The sequence below is a fragment of the Canis lupus genome, chromosome 12, assembly GCF_011100685.1.
Source record: "Canis lupus familiaris isolate Mischka breed German Shepherd chromosome 12, alternate assembly UU_Cfam_GSD_1.0, whole genome shotgun sequence".
In the NCBI taxonomy this organism is placed as follows: domain Eukaryota; kingdom Metazoa; phylum Chordata; class Mammalia; order Carnivora; family Canidae; genus Canis; species Canis lupus.
Window position 1 is genome coordinate 66,906,741 of NC_049233.1, and position 19,370 is coordinate 66,926,110.

General features: G+C 38.6%; 1 protein-coding gene across 1 annotated transcript in view; it reads left to right on the top strand.

Moving 5' to 3' along the window:
• FIG4 (FIG4 phosphoinositide 5-phosphatase) overlaps window positions 1–19,370 on the top strand; it is a 123,403-nt gene that overhangs the window by 43,715 nt on the left and 60,318 nt on the right. Inside the window, exons 9-15 of the mRNA NM_001114625.1 lie at window positions 563–725; window positions 1,215–1,312; window positions 5,506–5,639; window positions 6,904–7,020; window positions 8,797–8,842; window positions 9,515–9,663; window positions 10,826–10,992. Of these exons, the coding sequence (NP_001108097.1) occupies window positions 563–725; window positions 1,215–1,312; window positions 5,506–5,639; window positions 6,904–7,020; window positions 8,797–8,842; window positions 9,515–9,663; window positions 10,826–10,992 (874 nt within the window). The remainder of the gene's footprint in view (window positions 1–562; window positions 726–1,214; window positions 1,313–5,505; window positions 5,640–6,903; window positions 7,021–8,796; window positions 8,843–9,514; window positions 9,664–10,825; window positions 10,993–19,370) is intronic.

Here is a 19,370-nt window from a genome sequence, read left to right on the forward strand (position 1 = left end):
AAAAATCGCAATTTTGCTGTTACAATTTTCAAATATTTCGAGAATAATCAAACAGACATGTTATCAATGCCTCCAAAATTATTCTTTGTCGTATCCTTCTATACTTTTATGAGTAAAGCTAACTCAAAACCTTTTTCCCTTCTGTCCATCAGGCATTATTTGAATCTTGCTCTTTTGTCCTTTCATTCCTCCCCGGTCTTCAGAATTGAAGTTTTATATTCTGCTGGTCTTCCTAACCTCCTGTATAATTTCATGTAATTGTTTTCCTTTTCTCTCCCTCTCTGCCATTTATATCACTCAAGCTGTTCTCTGTCTGCTACTTGTATTATTAGCTATTTAATTCGATTTTTTCCTAGTCTATTCTCAGCTATTTTTAATTGCCTTCATTGTTGCATTTTAATGGTTTTCCTTTTCTAATGTGCACATTGAATATTGATCAACATTTACCTCTTTTATAATGTCCTAAAGAATGGGGATTATAATTTCATTGTATACTTAGAAATTTTTTTCACTGAAAAGTTCTAAGAATATAAGGTATCTTTAATGTCACCTTTCTTTTCAGGGTGATGTTGCAAATGAAGTGGAGACTGAGCAAATACTCTGTGATGCTTCTGTGATGTCTTTTACTGCAGGAAGTTATTCTTCATATGTACAAGTTAGAGGATCTGTTCCTTTATACTGGTCTCAGGACATTTCAACTATGATGCCTAAACCACCTATTACATGTACGTGGAGCAATCTTTTTAATAGTAACTCTTCTTTACCCACACTTTGAGATGATGAACTGTTGTCACAGAAGTCCATAAAATCATAGATTCCAACAAAGTTTTAGAACTGGAAGGTAGATAATCTATAAGAAGGACTTCTGTTATTTTATTCAATAACTTTATAATTTTTCTTTAATTTTGGCTGCTAGTAAATTGTATTTTACTTCAGAAATGTAAGAATCAAAAAAATTTTAAAAATTAAAAAAAATTTTTAAATTAAAAAAATAAAAAAAAAAGAAATGTAAGAATCAGTCAAATTCAATAATATGTGAAGAATCAGTATCTGGATAAGCTCAACAGGTATTTGGGAAGTGAAACTGCTAGATTAGTTGAATTGCATTTCTTTAAACATTAAAAAAAAAAAAAAGAAACCAAACCGTATACTTCTTTTATTTGTGCTTTATATTTTTCATTCTGGTATTTATTCATCCTTTTTATCCCCCTTAGTGGATCAGGCCGATCCATTTGCACATGTGGCCGCCCTTCACTTTGACCAGATGCTTCAAAGGTTTGGCTCCCCCATCATCATCTTGAATTTAGTGAAGGTATGATGTGCTCAGTTTGGTTATAAAACTCAGTTGCACTGGAAAATTTCTTCCTCAGCACAAAGGGGTTTACAAGTTTGCTTTACCTCTCCTCAGAAGAGATGTTTTTTGTTTTTGTTTTTGTCTCTCTCTATATTTTTTTGGTTTTGTGTATATATAATATAATATAATATAATATAATATAATATAATATAATATAATATAATAATATAATATAATTGAAGTTCTCAGAGGAGAAGTTTATAGACTTTCTGTGTTGTGTTAGGGCACTGTGCCTGACTGCCTAAGCTATTGTCCTTTGGCCTTAGATTCTGTGTGGCCTCTTCCCTGGGTACCTGAGAGAAGCAGCAGTATGTTTCCCAGGGAAGGAAGTGATTTCCATGGGTGAAGTGGAAATGAGTGAAATTCTGCCTAAGTTTCCAGGACAGCTTAGAGATGGAAGCATGGAAATCACAGAACCACACACAGCCTAGCCTTGATACAGCCCATCCCCTTGACCATCCAGAGATCTCTTAGGAAGGTTAATATGTAGTAATAAGTTCTAGGGGCTGGATTCGGAAATTGGAGTACTGCCGTGGTTTAAGAACCAGGTGGACAAAGTAGTGGCATGGCCTTATAGTTCTGTGTTTCCTGGTGAGAGTACACTATGTGGTCAGCATATCATGTGTATATGAGTGGGCCCTTGGGTCAACAGCCTAGGATGGAGAGCAGGAGACTAGATAATAAATTGTATTTGTATCTGTTGCATCCATGTGCATTGAAAGAATTTCAGTCCACAGACAAGAAAACCCTGAAAGCATGAAAAACAAGGGTGTTGATATGTTGTGGTTGTAGCAGTGACCAATAAATTAGTAGTGTCTGAGATTGTTCTGAGAGATTGGTTAATAAATATAACTCAATTACATCAAAAACAAAAAAAAAAACAACAAGGAATCCTGTGTCCTTTTAGTTCATTTTTAACAAGTATTTTTTTTAAAAAAGATTTTATTTATTTATGCATGAGAGACAGAGAGAGAGGCAGAGATACAGGTAGAGGGAGAAGCAGGCTCTGTGTAGGGAGCCTGATGTGGGACTTGATCCCAGGACTCCAGGATCACGCCCTGGGCTGAAGGCAGGTGCTAAACCACTGAGCCACCCAGGGATTCCCATTTTTAACAAGTATTCTTGAAGGTTTCCTTTGTGCCAAGGCAGTCATAGAAATAGTTCATGCCTTCACAGAGCTAACAGTCTAATGGAGGGGATGGTGAAGTATGGCAGAGTACCAAGACAGGGTAAATGGGGCCATGAGAGCTTATAATGGGAGAGAATGATCTCATCTCCCTGAGGAGATGATGAGTCCATGCAGACTGAAGGAAGAGGCATTGATTGACCAGGCCAAGAAGAGAATAGTATTCAATTCAGAATAGCAGGTATCAAGGCCCTGGGACAGGAGGGCATATGGTATGTTTGAGGAAGGAAAGGCCTTATGGTAGGGGTACTGCTCTCTGGCCCTCAGAGATGATGAGGGTACTATTGTGGGCTGAGGCTGAAGAGATAGTTATGGTCAGACCACACAGCCTTGTAGTGTCAATGGGTCTGGTGTTTATCCTGAGAGCATCATGGAAAACCATCAAAGGGTTTGCATGATTGAGAGAATTTTGAGCAGATTTACATTTTAAAATGACTATCCTGACCTCAACAAAGAGACCATATGGATTGGCACAAGGTTAAAGAGTGCTGGAAGACCACTAGGAGGCTATTCAAATTGCCTAAGAAAGGGGTGACCCTGGCCCAAACCACAGTGGTGTGGTAGACAGAGCTGGAGAGAAGTATGTTGAGGCTGGAGACTTGGCGATTGACTGGATGTGAGATAAGGGAAGGGGAGAGGTCAGGCTTGACTCCTAGGTTTCTGGTTGCACAGGTGTATGGATGGTGATGCCATTCACTGAAATAGGGAACATTGACTCTTATTCATGTTTTACAAACATGAATACTGTTGTAAAAGCTATGGCTAAATGGAGATTCGGTCATGATGTTTGAAATAATTCTGCATTGAGCACAGAGATTCAAAAAAATGATAACCAATACATGTGATTGTAAAGTGTTCTTGCCCAGGTTTCCTAAATGTACATTTAATTTTTTAATATTTAAAAGCTAGTCAGTGGGCTTCAAAATTGTACTTGTTTATCATTCCATTGTCGTAAAAATCCTGGCAATAACTAGATATTAACTAGAAAATAGTTTAGAGATTAAGTTGCTGTTTTGTGGAACAGAAAAAAGTTGTTTTTCTCCTTAGTTATTCATAGGAACAAAAGTTATTTATTCAGTTCACTTGGGAAAACTGTTAATTTGTGATTAGAGTCAAAGAATGCATTTGTGTCTGTGGAGTGATACTGAGGGATATTCACTCTTTATTCTGCCTCCATATGAAGTCACTAAAGTGAAATACTTTTCTTGATTTCTTTTCTCTTTTACCGTGTGTTGTGAACCACCTCCCTCCTCACCCTCCCGAGTTACGGAAGCTGGAGGTGCTGGTTGACATTTTGCAGTCATCTACACACCTTCCATGCTGTTACCGGGGAACGATTAGGAAGTCAACCTGGATTCAAGCATAACTGTAGCTAGAGATTTTTAGCCATGGATGGCCATGGGGAGAGTGTCCGAACCCTTGAGATGATATACAAGACCACTTGTAAATGTGATTTTTTCATTTGGTTGTAATAAGGGTCTGTGACCCTAAGGACGTTGCCTAAACAACCCAGTACACTAATCCGTGATGGTCAGCAGTGCACAAAGCAGATTCTTTATGCAGACACAATCAAAGGTTGATGAGATAACCTTTCCTCCCCATCTCATGAAATGTCAGATTTGATCAGGGAATTTCAAAAAGGTTTTGTTTCCCTAGTTGATTTAAAGTGCTTTTGAGAAAAATTCCAGATACATAATTTAATCTTCTTAGATGTAAAAGCTAAATACATGTTCATCCTAAACTGATTTAACACTGTTCTTAATCTTTCCTAATTCCTCTGTTTGATTCATTCAGCTGTGCAAAATAGATACCCTTTTTGTTTCCACTGTGGTTATCTAATTACGTTCATGACAACTGATAACTAATCACCATGATTGAAAACAGCAGAGACCCATTTTGATGCCAGCAATAGTGCCTCCACACCATGTCAGTGTTACTATCACTGAATTGTTTTTGTTTCTAAGTGAAGTCCTGAACAGGACAACAATAAAAGTAGTTAAGTTTTATGAATAGTCCCCATGTGCCAGATGCTCTGATAAGAGATTATCATGCTTTGTCTCTTTTAAACCTCACATTATTGCTGTAAGGAAGATACTGTTGTTACCCCATGTTATAGATGAAGAAAGAGAGGCCTAGGAAAGATGAGAGCCTTGCCCACGGCTATGTGGCTAGCAGGCTGCTGCCAGCATGCCAGCCCCAGAGCTGTACAGCAGTGCGTTAGCCTCTCTCGAGTGAGAGGCATGTAATATGTAAGGAGGTACAGTGGGCAGGGAGGGAGAAGGTAAGATTTGGTCCCATGAACACCTCTCAACCATATTCAACCACAATATAAAAGGGGCAGGGGGAAGTGCCTGCCTTGGTTGCCTCACAGGGTGTAACCACAGTATAAAAGGGGCAGGGGGAAGTGCCTGCCTTGGTTGCCTCACAGGGTGTGTTAGGAGAGTCAAATTTAAAAACACAGGTAGGCTACAGAAGCACTTTCAGCCAGTTTAAGGATTATCCATCCAGACCCAGTTGATTTCCATCTGGTTCTTAGCTCGCTGGAGTTGGGAATTTCCCTTCTTCTGTTCCTTGAGTTCTCCCCTGCCAAAGCAGATTATGGAATGTGTAGACCAGGTCCAGGAGGGTGAACCAGTCCTCCTGGGGCTGCAGGAAGTTGTTTAAAAAAAAAAAAAAAATCTCATCTCCTTGAATTTTCGAAGCTAATTATCTGTTGAGTTTAATTCAACGAAGTATTTATTTCTTTGCATTTATATTATTTTTATTTTAGGTTTTATTTCAGGATATTTAAGACTTAGGCTTCTTGCCATCACTGGAAAGTAAACATGTTAAAAGTCTGTTCCTCAACCTTAATAAATAAATAAATAAATAAATAAATAAATAAATAAATAAATAAATAAAATAAAAGTCTGTTCCTCTGATTTAAGGTAATTAGAACCCTGAAAATCTTTCATTTTTGATAAAGGAACGAGAGAAAAGAAAGCATGAGAGAATTCTGAGTGAAGAACTTGTAGCTGCTGTGACGTACCTCAACCAGTTTTTGCCTCCTGAACACACCATTATTTACATTCCTTGGGATATGGCCAAGTACACCAAAAGGTGAGTAGATACTCATGTTTGGTTCTGGTATTTTCCTTCTCTTGTGATGTGAAATAGCAGGAAGCTGCTCTCTACAGTAAAGTGAATGCTCTCTTTTAATTTCCTCCATGAACCTGCTGAGGGACTTTTTTGCTGCTGATGTACAATTTGAGTGCTTACATTATTTGACCAAACTCTTTTTTTTTTTTTTGCCCACGACTTAGACCACTTGCACATTCTCTTTGAAGTAGCTAGTCATTTCAGGACATCGCCGCTCTGAGACTTTCCCTTCCAGGCATTGGCTTCACCTTTCCCTGTTTCATCCCATCCTCCTGTTTAATCACTTTCTCAGATACCACGTTCAGACAGTCTCACTTGTGAACGAACCTGCAGTAATTCCTGAGTGTTCATAGTAAGTCCAGACTCCTTAGCGTAGTATTAGAGCCCCAACACCTGGCTGGTTTCAGAACGTAATAACATTTTCTTTATTCTGGGGCCATTCTGTTCCTGAAAAATGAAACTGCATGCTCAGCCCCTAGTGTAGCAGCCAGGGTCCCACTGCTGACCTTTTATGCCTATAGCTCAACCCCCACCTCCCTGGGGCACTTCCCCCCCTCTCCTGCACCCATCTTAGATCTGACTCAAAACATCTCATCCAAGGAACTTTCTCTCATTAACTTCAAATTCCCCTTTTACTCATCTCCTAGGCATCATATAAACAGTAGGTTTATTTTGAGGTCTTGTTAATTTTTTTTAATGATACTTTATTGTTTTGTACTTTAGCTCATTGCACTTTTTTTCTGAATCATTTCATGTAGTTAGATACCCATGCACACACTCACACACACATAGGCACACATTTTCCTAGAGAATCAGCCTGATTACAGGTGGGTGCCGTTTATATTTATTTTCCATTGTTTTCTTCCCCTGCCACCCACACTGTGCATCATGCTTTCCTCACAGTCCTCTTATGAATGCATATTGATTTGGCTGACGTGACTTTTCAGTAGTGGAAGGCTCTCCAGGGGATGCAGTGTGCCAAGATTGGGGCTTGCCAAGGGTTGATACAGGCCTTAATGTCTCTTTGCACCAAATCTTGCTAGTTATTGAGTACACATTATACTATAGAAACTCATTATTACAACGTTCCTGTTGGATACAAACCAGAGATTTTTAAAAATCCCTGAATATGCTTACTAGGGCCTTTATTTGCTTCATATGTGAAGGTAAATATGTATTAAATTTGTGCTCTTCTCACTGTTCTCATTCTTTCTCCTCCCGTCAGCAAGCTGTGTAATGTTCTTGATCGACTGAATGTGATTGCGGAAAGTGTGGTGAAGAAAACAGGTTTCTTTGTAAACCGCCCCGATTCTTACTGTAGCATTTTGCGGCCAGATGAAAAGTACGTACGGTGTTTAAAAACTGAAATCAAGCTAAGCATTTTGTTCTTATAGATAAAAATATTCTAAATATGAGCAGTTTGCAGTACCTGAAAGATGGATGAATTTGTTTGGGGAGATAAGACATTCATGTGATTATGGAATGAACATTCCTGCTGGGCACAAGATTTCCTCTGGTTATCTATCTTGAGATGGAATCCACAGAATCTTTATCTCTTCATGGAGTAAACATTACACAAAATATTTCTGTAAAGTAAAATTTTTTGCAGTAAATTCTATTCAGCATTAAATAGGAACAGGAACTTTTTTCTACAAATACTAATACTTCTGTGAAAATAATATTTATCATTGTATGATAGTTATTTGGTTACAAATCTTTCTTTATTGATACTTTGTGAGCTTCTTCAGGTCAAGGACCATGTTTTATCTGTCTTTTAAGGAACTGATATTATATATCCCCATCATTTTATTTTCAGCTAACTAGAATTGTTTACAAAAAAAAAAAAAAGCAAAGAGCAAAAAACAATCAACTGTAGTGTGTATGTCTTAGAAATCATCTTTTCGTTATAGTTTGAATTTTAGGGTACCTGTGACAGTGGTTCCCAAGACCATTCCCCAGCTCAATGATGTAGTAGGAAAACTCAAAGCACTCAGCATATTGTCGTACCCATGGCTGTGATTTATTAAGTTCAGAGGATACAAGGCAAAATTATCACAGGAAAAGGCACATGTGGCACAGTCCAGAGGAAATAGGTGAAGCTTTCAGAGTCCTCTCCTAATGGGGTCACACAGAACATGCTTAATTCCCCTGACAACTTGTTTTCACAGCATGTGTGAAATGTTGCCAATCAGAGGAGATGATTAGATACCCAGTGCCATGGTTTTTTATTGGAGGCCGGGCCCCTGGGCAGCTTCTGCTTGGCACATACCAAAATTCCTTACTCCCATAAGGAAAGAGGATGTTCAGTAAAACCATATTGTTTCTACAGACAGCTTAGGCATGGTGATCCACTCTTATCCGTCTGGGAATGGTGGGAACACGAGTTCCCAGATGCCAGCTAAGGGCCAGCCATATAAGCAGGTGTTTCTGAGGATAGCAGGCAGGCCTGTTGTGTTAACTCTCTTCTGTACTGCACCTTCTTTTAAATAATTAAAATATTCTAAGAAATTAAAATGTTTTAAATCATTAAAAGCATCAATATCATTATATTAGCACTTAGAACATATTCCCAGGCATTCATTAGCACGTGGAGAAAAGAATAAGTAGAAAGGAAAATAATTAGGTCTGCAAAAACAACCAACCAATGCAACAAAGCTCCACGAAATGATGCTGGAGGAAGTAGAGAATCTTAATATTGATGGGAGAAGGATAAGACTTGGAAGATTTTATTAGAAAGATGCCCTGCAATTACTATTCATGTCTGTAGAAACCAAACAGGAAATGGCCTTAAATTAAAGCGAGAGAGATTTTGGTTGAACATGGGTGACAAATGCCTGAGTGTGGGACACGGGGGCAAGTTAAAATGCTTCTTTCCTGGGTTCCCTGTGAGGAAAGAGAGCATGGATAGCACTCCATCTCGGTTATTTGTATAGTCACTTACCAGAAAGAATGAAAGTAAACAGAATCAGCTGAGTATTCTGGTGCACTCAGGCCTATTACTTTGATTCTTTATAAAGAGCTAGAACAAAAAATGAATATAGATTATGCTGTTAAAATTTTTCTTAAACGTCTATTTTTATTTTTTTATTTTTTTTTAAACATCTATTTTTAAACACAGGTGGAATGAACTAGGAGGATGTGTGATTCCCACTGGTCGCCTGCAGGTATAGATGATACTATATTAATAATAAAAAGAATCTGTATTTGTAGTGTATGATGTTTTCTGAAAGCATCCATGAGAAAGAGATACTTCTTATTTAATGCAAAATTATTAACTCTTTGGGAATGATTTTTAAAAGCCTAACTGCTAGTATTTAACTGGCAAATGATGTGCAGCCAAAATAATAATGGCCTGTGGATTTTTCTATGCATTATAAATTTTATTCTTGAAAATCAAAACATTAACAGAAATGGGAAAAGAATAAATTAGAACCACTTTGGAAAATGAGCCAGAAATAATCACTTATACATATATTAATAATGCTCCAGAAAGATATGACCTCAACTACTGAATATTTGGTCTATACCAATATATAGGAGATATATCAAAAAAATACATATACTTTACTAATTGGTACATGTGGAAAATGTTAGCTAGCTGTTTTATCTTAAACTCAGGGAGAAAATTCAAATATAGACTAGAAGATGTAATGATGCCATTGCATCAATATTAAGTGAGCAGCAAATATAACCTTTTATACTGTTCTTCCTTATTTGTTCAGGAATAATACCCTGCCTACAGCTTTTCTTCTATTTTTTAAGAAAAGAGATCTAAAGTGAGATAATAGTTTTGGTCACTGAATAATGGGTGAAAGTCTTAACTTATTTCTCTTTAGACTGGTGTTCTTCGAACCAACTGTGTAGACTGTTTAGACCGCACTAACACAGCACAGTTTATGGTGGGAAAATGTGCTCTGGCTTATCAGCTGTACTCCTTGGGACTGATCGACAAGCCTAATCTACAGTTTGATACAGACGCAGTTAGGTAAATCTTATTTTCTGCCTTTTGAATGCTGGTAATAACAGAAAGCAAAACTGATTAATAATAATGACTTCTGTGAACTTGTTTCTTTTAGCTTCTCAAAAATTATATTGCTAAAAGACCTCTTTCAAATTAATTCTGTAATATTTCTATCAAAGACCTGTGTTGCCATGTTATTGCCATGGTTTTTGTTATTTTTTGTTTGTGTTAATTATCAGTAAGTACTGTGCTCTTTAGAGAAATCCAGAGTGCCTTAGACAAATATAGACTAGTGGGTTTTTTAAAAAACAAATCCAAGGGCACCTGGTCATGATCAGGGTCCTTGGCTCAGGTCATGATCTCAGGGTCTTGGGATTGAGCCCCAAGTTGGGCTCTCTGCTCAGCAAGGAGTTGGCTTGAGATTCTTTCCCCCTTCCTCTTCCTCCCTCTTTACTCCTCCCTACCCCACTCATGCACACACTCTCTCTCAAATAAATAAATAAATAAAATCTTAAAAAACAAAAAAACAAATCCAGAGAGCATTAAAAAGAAAAAGTCATGTGAATTAAAATTAAAATTAAAATTATAAAACATGTAAAAGATTGATTCTTTATTAAAGGTTACTGTTTCTTCACTGTCCATTGGATCTATGGCACTGCATGAAGTGCAATTTCTTAAAAATACAGTGACTGTTGTTATTGGTCATCTGAGATAGTCATAAAGGCTCTGTTGAGGAAAATGATCAGCTTCCAAATGGCCAGATCCACAGATATCACAGCACTGAAAATTTTAACAGGCACCTGAAGAAATACAAGATTCAAACGTGTTTTTAGAAAAGAATATGGTTTATCTGTCAGTGACAAGAGCATGTCCTTTTTTCAGAAAGGTAGAAAATTCTGTTGTGGGAGGTAAATTGATCTGACTGCTGAATATAGGACTCTTTCAGTAAGGTTAGAACCACTTTGGTCTGGTTTTGGTGGGCTATGTTTTTAGTGCCCCCACTTCCATGTTAGTGTTTTCTAGGACTTTGGTACTTATTAGACTATTACTATAGCATGTATTTTGCATGTGCATTTATCATCAAGAATCTCCTTGACAGGCTCATAGGAATTCATATGTGGCTAAGTGAACAACATGTATAATGCTTTTGGTAAATTTTTTTAATGTTTGCTTTTCTATGGTTTAGGTTATTTGAGGAACTCTATGAAGATCATGGGGATACCCTGTCCCTTCAGTATGGTGGTTCTCAACTTGTTCATCGTGTAAAAACCTACAGAAAGATAGCACCATGGACCCAGCACTCAAAAGATATCATGCAGACCCTGTCTAGATATTACAGCAATGCCTTTTCAGGTAATTCTGGAATAATAAGCATTTCTAAAACTTAACCTGATACGCATTTTACTTCTTATACATACACTTTTTTTAAGTAGTCACTATAAGTAAAGTCTGAATTACTTATTTTAAAAGTTTAGAATAGAATCTTGCTTAGAAGGTACTCAATAAACATTTGTTCAATAAATAAAGGAATGAACTTTGTGTTTTAAATAGTGCAGTTTTGCATTTTGCCACCCATAATAGATTTTAAATAAAGCAGAATACTTAAAAAAGTTTTTTTAAAGATTTTACTTATTTGTGAGAGAGAGAGAGAGAGAGAATGGGAACACAAGTGAGCGGGGAGGGACAGAGGGAGAGGGAGAAGCAGGTTCCTTGCTGAGAAGGGAGCCCAATGAAGGGCTTGATCCAAGGACCCCAAGATCATGATCTGACCTAAAGGCAGATGCTCAACCAACTGAGCCACCCAGACGACCCAGCAATGCAAAGTACTTTGATTCCTTGGCTTCTGTCACATTGCAATCCATAGATAAATTTGTTTGAGGGTACTTAATCATTATTTTTTTAAAACAGGGTTCATAGTCTTGACAAGCTAATTTTTCAAATGTCAACTAGAAATGAATAATAGCATTAACACTAAATTATATCTTGTTTTGTGACTTGTGAGTACTGAAAGTAACAAGTTGTTAAAATGGTACTTCTGCTGCCACCATCCTGATAGAATTTCCAGCATAATAGATATCACAGATCGAATCCTCATATTCTGCTCTTGGATAGACCCCCTGGAGCTGTTAACCTTGGGTTGCTGCATAGCAAACCAAAGTAGAGGATGGGCTGAAGAGAGGGCTGCTATGTTGGGAATGGCCTGCCCTCCTAGATGTGGTTGGGCCAAAGGATCTTTGAGTGTTTACTGGTGACCAGACATAGGCTTCATGAGGGAGGGTGCTAGCATGGGATTGACCTCAGTCCTGGCCACAGGACCCCTAGCAGCAAGAACCAGGAGGTGATCACTGCATTCTTCAGGAAGGAGTTTTAAGATACTGATAGGAAAAGATGCTTGGTCCACACCAAGGAAACTGTGAGAGAGTCCCTATGATGGGAACTTCTGAAGCATGCATGAAAGCACCCATAAGAGTGAGCTTTCAGCATTTTCCATTCCCAGAGAGAATACAAAGTCAGTTTGCTATGCTGCAATACAAATGTGTTAGTTTTCGATGGTGTGTAACAGATTACTAAAGACAGCCTGAGACAACATGCGTTTATTATTCTACAATGTCCATGGGTCAGAAGTCTAGGCACAGCTTACCTGGATTTTCTGCATAGAGTCTTACAGAGCTGCAGTTAGGATGTCAGCCAGGTTGTGGTCTCATCTGGAGGTCTGACTAGGGAAGGATTTACTCCCTGCTTGCCTATTTGTTGGTGGAAATCAGTTCCTTGTAGTTTTCTGTGACCGTAGGACTCTTAATAACTTCCTTCTTTGCAGCCAGCAAGGGGAAGTGAGTCTCTAGAAATGAGTCTGCTAGCAAGAGAGTCTTGTAATTGTGGGAGTGATGGTGCATCCCTTTCCCATATCCCATTGTTCAGAAGCAAATCATAGATCCCAGCCCCACACAAGGGAAATCTGTGTCAGTTTGCTAGGGCTGCTGTAACAAAATAGCACAAACTGGATGACTCAAAACAATAGAGACTATTCTGGAGGCTACAAGTCCAACATCAAGTTGTTGGGCCAGTCACCTTCTGAAACCAATAAGTGAGACACCTTATTCACTTCTTCCTAATTTCTGGTAGTTTGCCAGCATTCCTTGGTGTTCTTGGCTTGCAGCTGTAGCACCTCAGTCTCTCCCTCCGTGGTTACATGGCCTCCTTCCTTCATGTGTCTATGTCTGTGTCAGATTTCCCTTGTCTTACAAGGACACTTTACCTATTGCATTAGGGCCCATCCTAATTTAGTATGACATCATTTTAACTTGATTCCATCAGCAGAGACCCTATTTTCAAATACAATTATACATTCACAGGTATTGGGGTTAGGGCTGCAATGTATCTTTTGGGCAAGACAGTTCACCCCATAGCAGAGAGTATCATTCTAAGGTGCGAAGACCAGGAGGGGGGTGGGTCATAGAGTCCACCTTGGAGCTCACCATATCAAGTTAAGACCTTCCCTGTTCATACATTGTGGAAGAGCCAGAGACTGGTTGCTAGCCTGGTGGGTGTGGGAGGGAAGTACAAGGCAATCTAGAGGCCCCGCCTACCTCGATGTCCTGTCATTTACTCCATTCCTACCCTCTGTTGCTACTCTCCAGACACACTGACCCTCTCACAGTTTCCTGAATAAATTAGGCTGCTTCTGCCACAGGTTTAACTGCATGTTGGTCCACCCATTGGAATACAGGACTGCAGTCTTCTAATTCCTAGCCAACCTTTAGAGCTCACTGTACTTTAATTAACTTCCTCAAAGAAAGTCCTCCAGTGTTTGTTCTCATGGTGTTCTGTGCTTTTCCATTGTAGCACGTAGTGCAATTGTGTGGTTAAATCATTACCTGTGCAATTAGTTCCTGCCATGGGACCTGAGAGCCCCATGTGTGGCTTCTTCACCCCAGGGTCCCCAGTCCTTTGCTCTTGGCACACAAAATATATGTGGGATAAACTAATAAATGCATGAGTTAATTTGTTACCTCTGTTTTACCCAATTCCTCCTTTCCTAAAATTAAAAAATTGATAGGACTAAGTATGCCAGCCTCAGAGCAGGTAGCCTATCAGCAATGCTTTTAGTCTGTTCAGATTATTTATTTTGAAATCATGAGCCCATCATAGTATTCTGAGTTAGCTCAACGTGTAACATAAACCACAGAGTCCACTATGGACCTTAAGAGTATTTAGATAGTCTATGCCTGACTCCTTGAGCTGGATTCAAAACTTAAAACTCAAAGTATAGTAATCCAAGCAAAACTTGAGAGTTAGGGAAATAGAATTTAGGAATTCTGGCCTGTGGCATAAGTTTAAATTCTGGATTTCTAAAGTAAAAATATTTATGTATTTCCATCATCCTTTATTATACTAGGCTCTGGCTCCCAGTGAAGACCTTAATATGTATTGATGTATTCAAATTGGCTACAATGTGAGTTAGAAGTAATTAATTACTATCAATCAGCAAAACACAAATTATAATTGGTTTCATTTGTTTTTACCAATTAAAACAGTAATTAAGGTTATCTTTCTAAAGGCATTCTTACTGGCTATGCTCTGTTGAACTAGTTTCTTTAGGGCTTCTGTAACAAAATCAAACTGAGTGGCCTGAAGCAGCAGAAATCTATTTAATCTCACAGTTCTGGAGGCAGGAAGTCCAAAATCAGGGTATAAGCAGGGCCATGCTCCCTCCGATGGCTCCGGGGGAGGATCCTTACTGGCTTCTTAGCTTCTGAGACTTTCTGGTGGTCCATGGCTTACAACTGCAGCACTTTAATTTCTACCTCTAACATTGCCTGACATCTTCTCCCTGTGTCTCTGTCTACATGGCATTTTCTCTGTGAGTCTCTCTCTTCTTGTGAGGACATGAGTCATACTGGATTATGGGCTGCCCAATGTAGGGTGACTGCATCTTAACTGGATCATATCTGCAAAGACTCAACTTCCAAATAGGGTCACATGCACAGGTCCCAGGGCTTAAGGCTTCAGCATATCTTTTGGGAAGATACAGTTCAACCTGTTAACACTTGTGTAAGTTGTGTGCCAACAAGTACGTATCTCTCTGGGGGTGAGTTACCATGGAAAATGTTGAAAACTGCCCTGAGGGAGAGGGAACATCCACTCTCTGCCTCTATCATCTATGTTGTGCCTGTGATGGGAATCATTATTGACAGATAAGGACCAAGTAAAGTGTTTTTAAATAATACGAGGGGACAGGGAGAATGACTATGGAGCTGTACATCATTAAAAACCAAGGAGGACTATGAAAAGATAGAAGATGGTTGTGAAAAAGTGTAATATGCACATAATGGAAAGGTAGAGCAGAATTGTGGTCAACTGAAAGGGGGAACTACTATGAAAACAATTATTTTATGAATAATGTGGCTAAAACAGACTTTATTTTGAGAAGCATGATGTCATCGGGGTATACAACTTATTTTAAAATTACAGTGGATATCATATAATGATAAAATAATTATGGAAGCATCTTCATTAAAGCAATCAAGATAATTTTACAAAACTTAACCTCCTCATGTTATTCCTCAGGAAAATACTTGAAAATAGGTTGTTAGGAATTTTTTCCCCCTTGTTACCAAAAAAATTTAATGTTGACAGGCAAAAGCAAATTAAGTCAAAAGATAAGCTAGGGAGAAATTTGAAACCTACCAAAAAATGCTAATTTCCTTTAGAAATATTTATATATTAATATAAAGAGACCAGTATTTCAACAGAAAAAATGAGCGAAAGACACATATACATATAGTTCATAGGGAAGGAAATGGAAATAGATTCTAAACATATGAAAGATGTTTAACCTCATGCATAATAAGAAAAATAAAATTATAGTAGGGTACCACTTCATGCATCAGCAAAGATCAAAAAGATTGGCACTACTTTGTTGGCACGGGGGAAACAGGACACCTGAGAGTGTTTTGTGTCATTGAAATCTAGTTGATACACAATATTATATTAGTTGCAGGTATACAACATAGTGATTCAACATTTATATATACTATGAAGTAATCATCATGGTAAATCTAGCTACTATCTGTTACCCATACAAAATTGTTACAATATTATTAACTATATTTTCTATGTTATATATTGCAACCCCATGTCTTATTTAATTGTAATTGGAAGTTTGTACCTTTTAATCCCCTTCCCCTAATTTGCCCAATTCTCTCTCTCTTCTAGAAACTACCAGATTGTTCTATCTGTGAGTCTGTTTCTGTTTTGTTATTTTGTTAATTTGTGTTATTTTTTAGATTCCACATGTAAGTGAAATTATAGAATATTTGTCTTTCTGTCTGACTTATTTCACCTACCATAATACCCGCTAGGTCTATCCAGATTTCATTCTTTTTTATAGGTGAGTAATATTGTGTGTGTGTGTGCGTGTGTGTGTACATACACATATACCACATCTTTTTATCCATTCACCTGTTGATGGACACTCAAGTTGCATTCATATCCTGGCTATTGTAAATAATGCTACAATGAACATAGAGGTACATCTTTTTGAATTAGTGTTTTTGGGTTTTTTGGATAAATACTTAGAAGTGGAATTGCCAGATCATATGGTAGTTCTAGGTTTAATTTTTTGAGGATCCTCCACACTCTTTTCCATAGTGGCCACACCATTTTGTATTCCCACCAACAGTGCACAAGGGTTCCTTTTTCTCTGATTCCTCACCAGCACTTGTTTCTTCTTGTTTTGCTTTTTTTATACTAGTCATTCTGACAAATATGAGATAATGTCTCATTGTGGTTTTGATTTGCATTTCCTTGATGATTAGTGATGATGAGTGACTTTTCATGTGTCTGTTGGCCATCTGGATACCTTCCTTGGAGAAGTGTGTCTTCAGGTCTTCTGCCCATTTTTCAATCAGTTGTTTGGTTTGTTTTTTTTTGTTTTTTGTTTTTTTTTTGATATTGAGTGTGTGAGTTCTTAATATATTTTGGATATTACCCTGGTATTGGGCATTTCATTTGCAGATATCTCCTCCCATTCAGTAGATTGTCTTTCATTTGTTGATGACTTTCATCACTGTGCAAAAGTTTTTTAGCTTGATATAGTCCCATTTCTTTATTTTTACTTCTATTGCCCTAGGTTGTTAGGAATTTTATCATTGGTTTGTATAGACTGATTATTGCTGTATAGGCAACCTATCTGTATAGGCAACCTATCTGAGTCTCTTACATGATCATTTAAAAAAACATTCTTGAGGCTTCACATTATTAACATGCTTTGAGGTTTGTCTTTAAGAAGTACCTTTGGTTTTTAACATAGTTGGTTACATCGGCCAACAAGAAGGGATACCTAGGTACTCCCTTCAGATGTTAGGAAGAGCTTTATAATTATAACTGCCTGAAGCACCTTGTTAACCTAACTTTTTTTTTTTTACATTTACATTTACATTTTGGTAAACTGAATTTTCTTATTGAAACTTACTGAATTTAAATCCTACTATAAGAAATATAAAAAAGAAAAAAGCTATAGGAGTCCAGCAGTTAATAATAGATCTGCTGTGTACATGCATACATACACACACGTGCAATTTAAAATTGTGGTGCATGTGTGTGCATGCATGGAGGGGAATCATGTCTTTCTCAAACAGAGATTTTAAAAAAGAAAAGTTTACAAGGTAAAGACTGCAAAGCGTACCACACATGGGAAACATGTGGAGGTGGCATCACTCAGCTTTATGATAGTGCTGTAAGGTAGTGGGAGGTATCCCTCCCCCGCCCCCCGCCACTCTGCTCACCACTGGAACAGGGGCATGCAAGAGAGGAAGAGATTTTAGTTTATCAAGACTAGTGAGACAGCCTTCTCAAGTCATGCTTCTAACAGCAGGTTTAGAGTAGATGAGCTGGGTTTGGCTCTAGCAGGAAGAAGACACTAGGCAAAATGTTTTAAGAACATTTTAAGTAACAATAATTATTCGCCTCTCCTGCAACCAAAGCAGTTAAACGTGGCAAAAGAAAAAGTTGCAGCTAATTACTCTCACTTTAAACTGCCTGCAGCTCTCCAAAGGACACTCAAAACAGCCTTCCAGTCTTACTGCATTTCTTACGTATATTCATACTAGGCAGGGACTATTTGGAAATGACCACTTTCCAAAAGGACCATTTCATGTCTTCTAAAATCCACAACACCCCAATCTCAGCTGGTGGCCTTGCTTGTACATCACTGAGAACACGTCATGGAGCTGAATTTCCTCTTCATCTTCCCTCCCAATGCAGAGCCTGTCCTTACCTGTACCTGTAGTTTCTCTACTGGATGACAATGAGTGGAGTAGCCCTGTCCCATCTTAGGCCTTCCCCTCCGCCATGCTTTGAATCCCGTCCCTTCATGCTTTCCCTGTAAGTACACTCTCATTCCTGCACATCGTCGGTTTCCCCTTTTCCACTGCCTCATTTCCATTAGCATGAAAGCACTCCTTAGTATTCTCCCTCTGACCTTTCCTTCCATCCCCAGTCCCACATCCCCCTCCAGCGACAGTCCTTTTCCTTTGCGTTCCTAAGCAAAACTTCTTGAGTTCTCTGTGTGCCTGTTCTCTCCACCTGCTTCACTAGGCATCTGCCCTGTCATGCCACTGAACCTGTGGTCATCCAAATCACCAACCAACTCCATATCGCCAAATTCACTGGTCCCTTCTCTGTCTTCATCTTGCTCAGCCTTTCATCAGCTCTTATCACAGGTGGCCGCCCCCTGTTTCTTGAAACTCGCTTCTGTGATATCTCACTCAATCTCCCTATTGATGTCTCCAGCCCCATTTCTAAACCCTCTTCTCTTTTCTCTCCACACTTATACCATAGGGCATCTCATCCAGCTCATAAATACCATGCACTTAACAACTCACCTTTGCGTCTCTAACCTTGACTTCTCTACTGAACATTGGACTCATTTATCCAAAAGCCCACCTAGCTAGCCTCTCTTCTTGAATACTGTGTTAGCTTTCTATAGGTTCTATAACAAATTACCACAAAATTAGCATCTTAAAACAACACTCATGTCACAGTTTCTGTGGGTCAGAAGTCTGGGCACAGCATTACTCAGCTGTGTTCTCTGCTTAGGGTCTCACAAGGCTGGTAAAAATGAAGACAATGAGTCGAAAGAAGCCAAAGTTAAGTCAGTGTCGGCCAACCTGGGCTTTTACCTGGAGGCTTTCAGGCTCATTCAGGTTGATGGAAGAATCCTGTGCAGGTAAAGGACTGAAGTCCCCGTGGCCTTACTGGCTGTTGGCTGGGGGTCATTCTCAGTTCCCAAAGGCTGCTTGCCTTCCTTGACTTGTAGCCCCTCCATCTTCAGAGCTAGCAGTGGTACATTGAATCCTTCTTGTGCTTTCAATCTTTCCACCTTCCTTTCTACTTTCCTCTTTGCCTTTGAAGGGTTCATGTGATTACAGTGGGCCCACCCAGAAAATACAGGATAATTGCCCTTTCTTGAAGTCAGTGATTAGTAACCTCAATTACATCTGCAAAGTCCCTTTTGCCATGTGATAGAAAATATTTATGGGTATGACACTAGGAAGGAAAGGTCTCGGGCCCAAATTTCTTACTACCATAGAGATCTAATAAGAATCTCAAACTGATCATTTCTGAGATAGAACCTCCTGACCGACTCAAACCTGTTTCTCCACTTGCTTTTTCCACCTCAGTACCTATCACTCAGTTCAGAAACCTTGGAATCAACCCTTATTCCTATA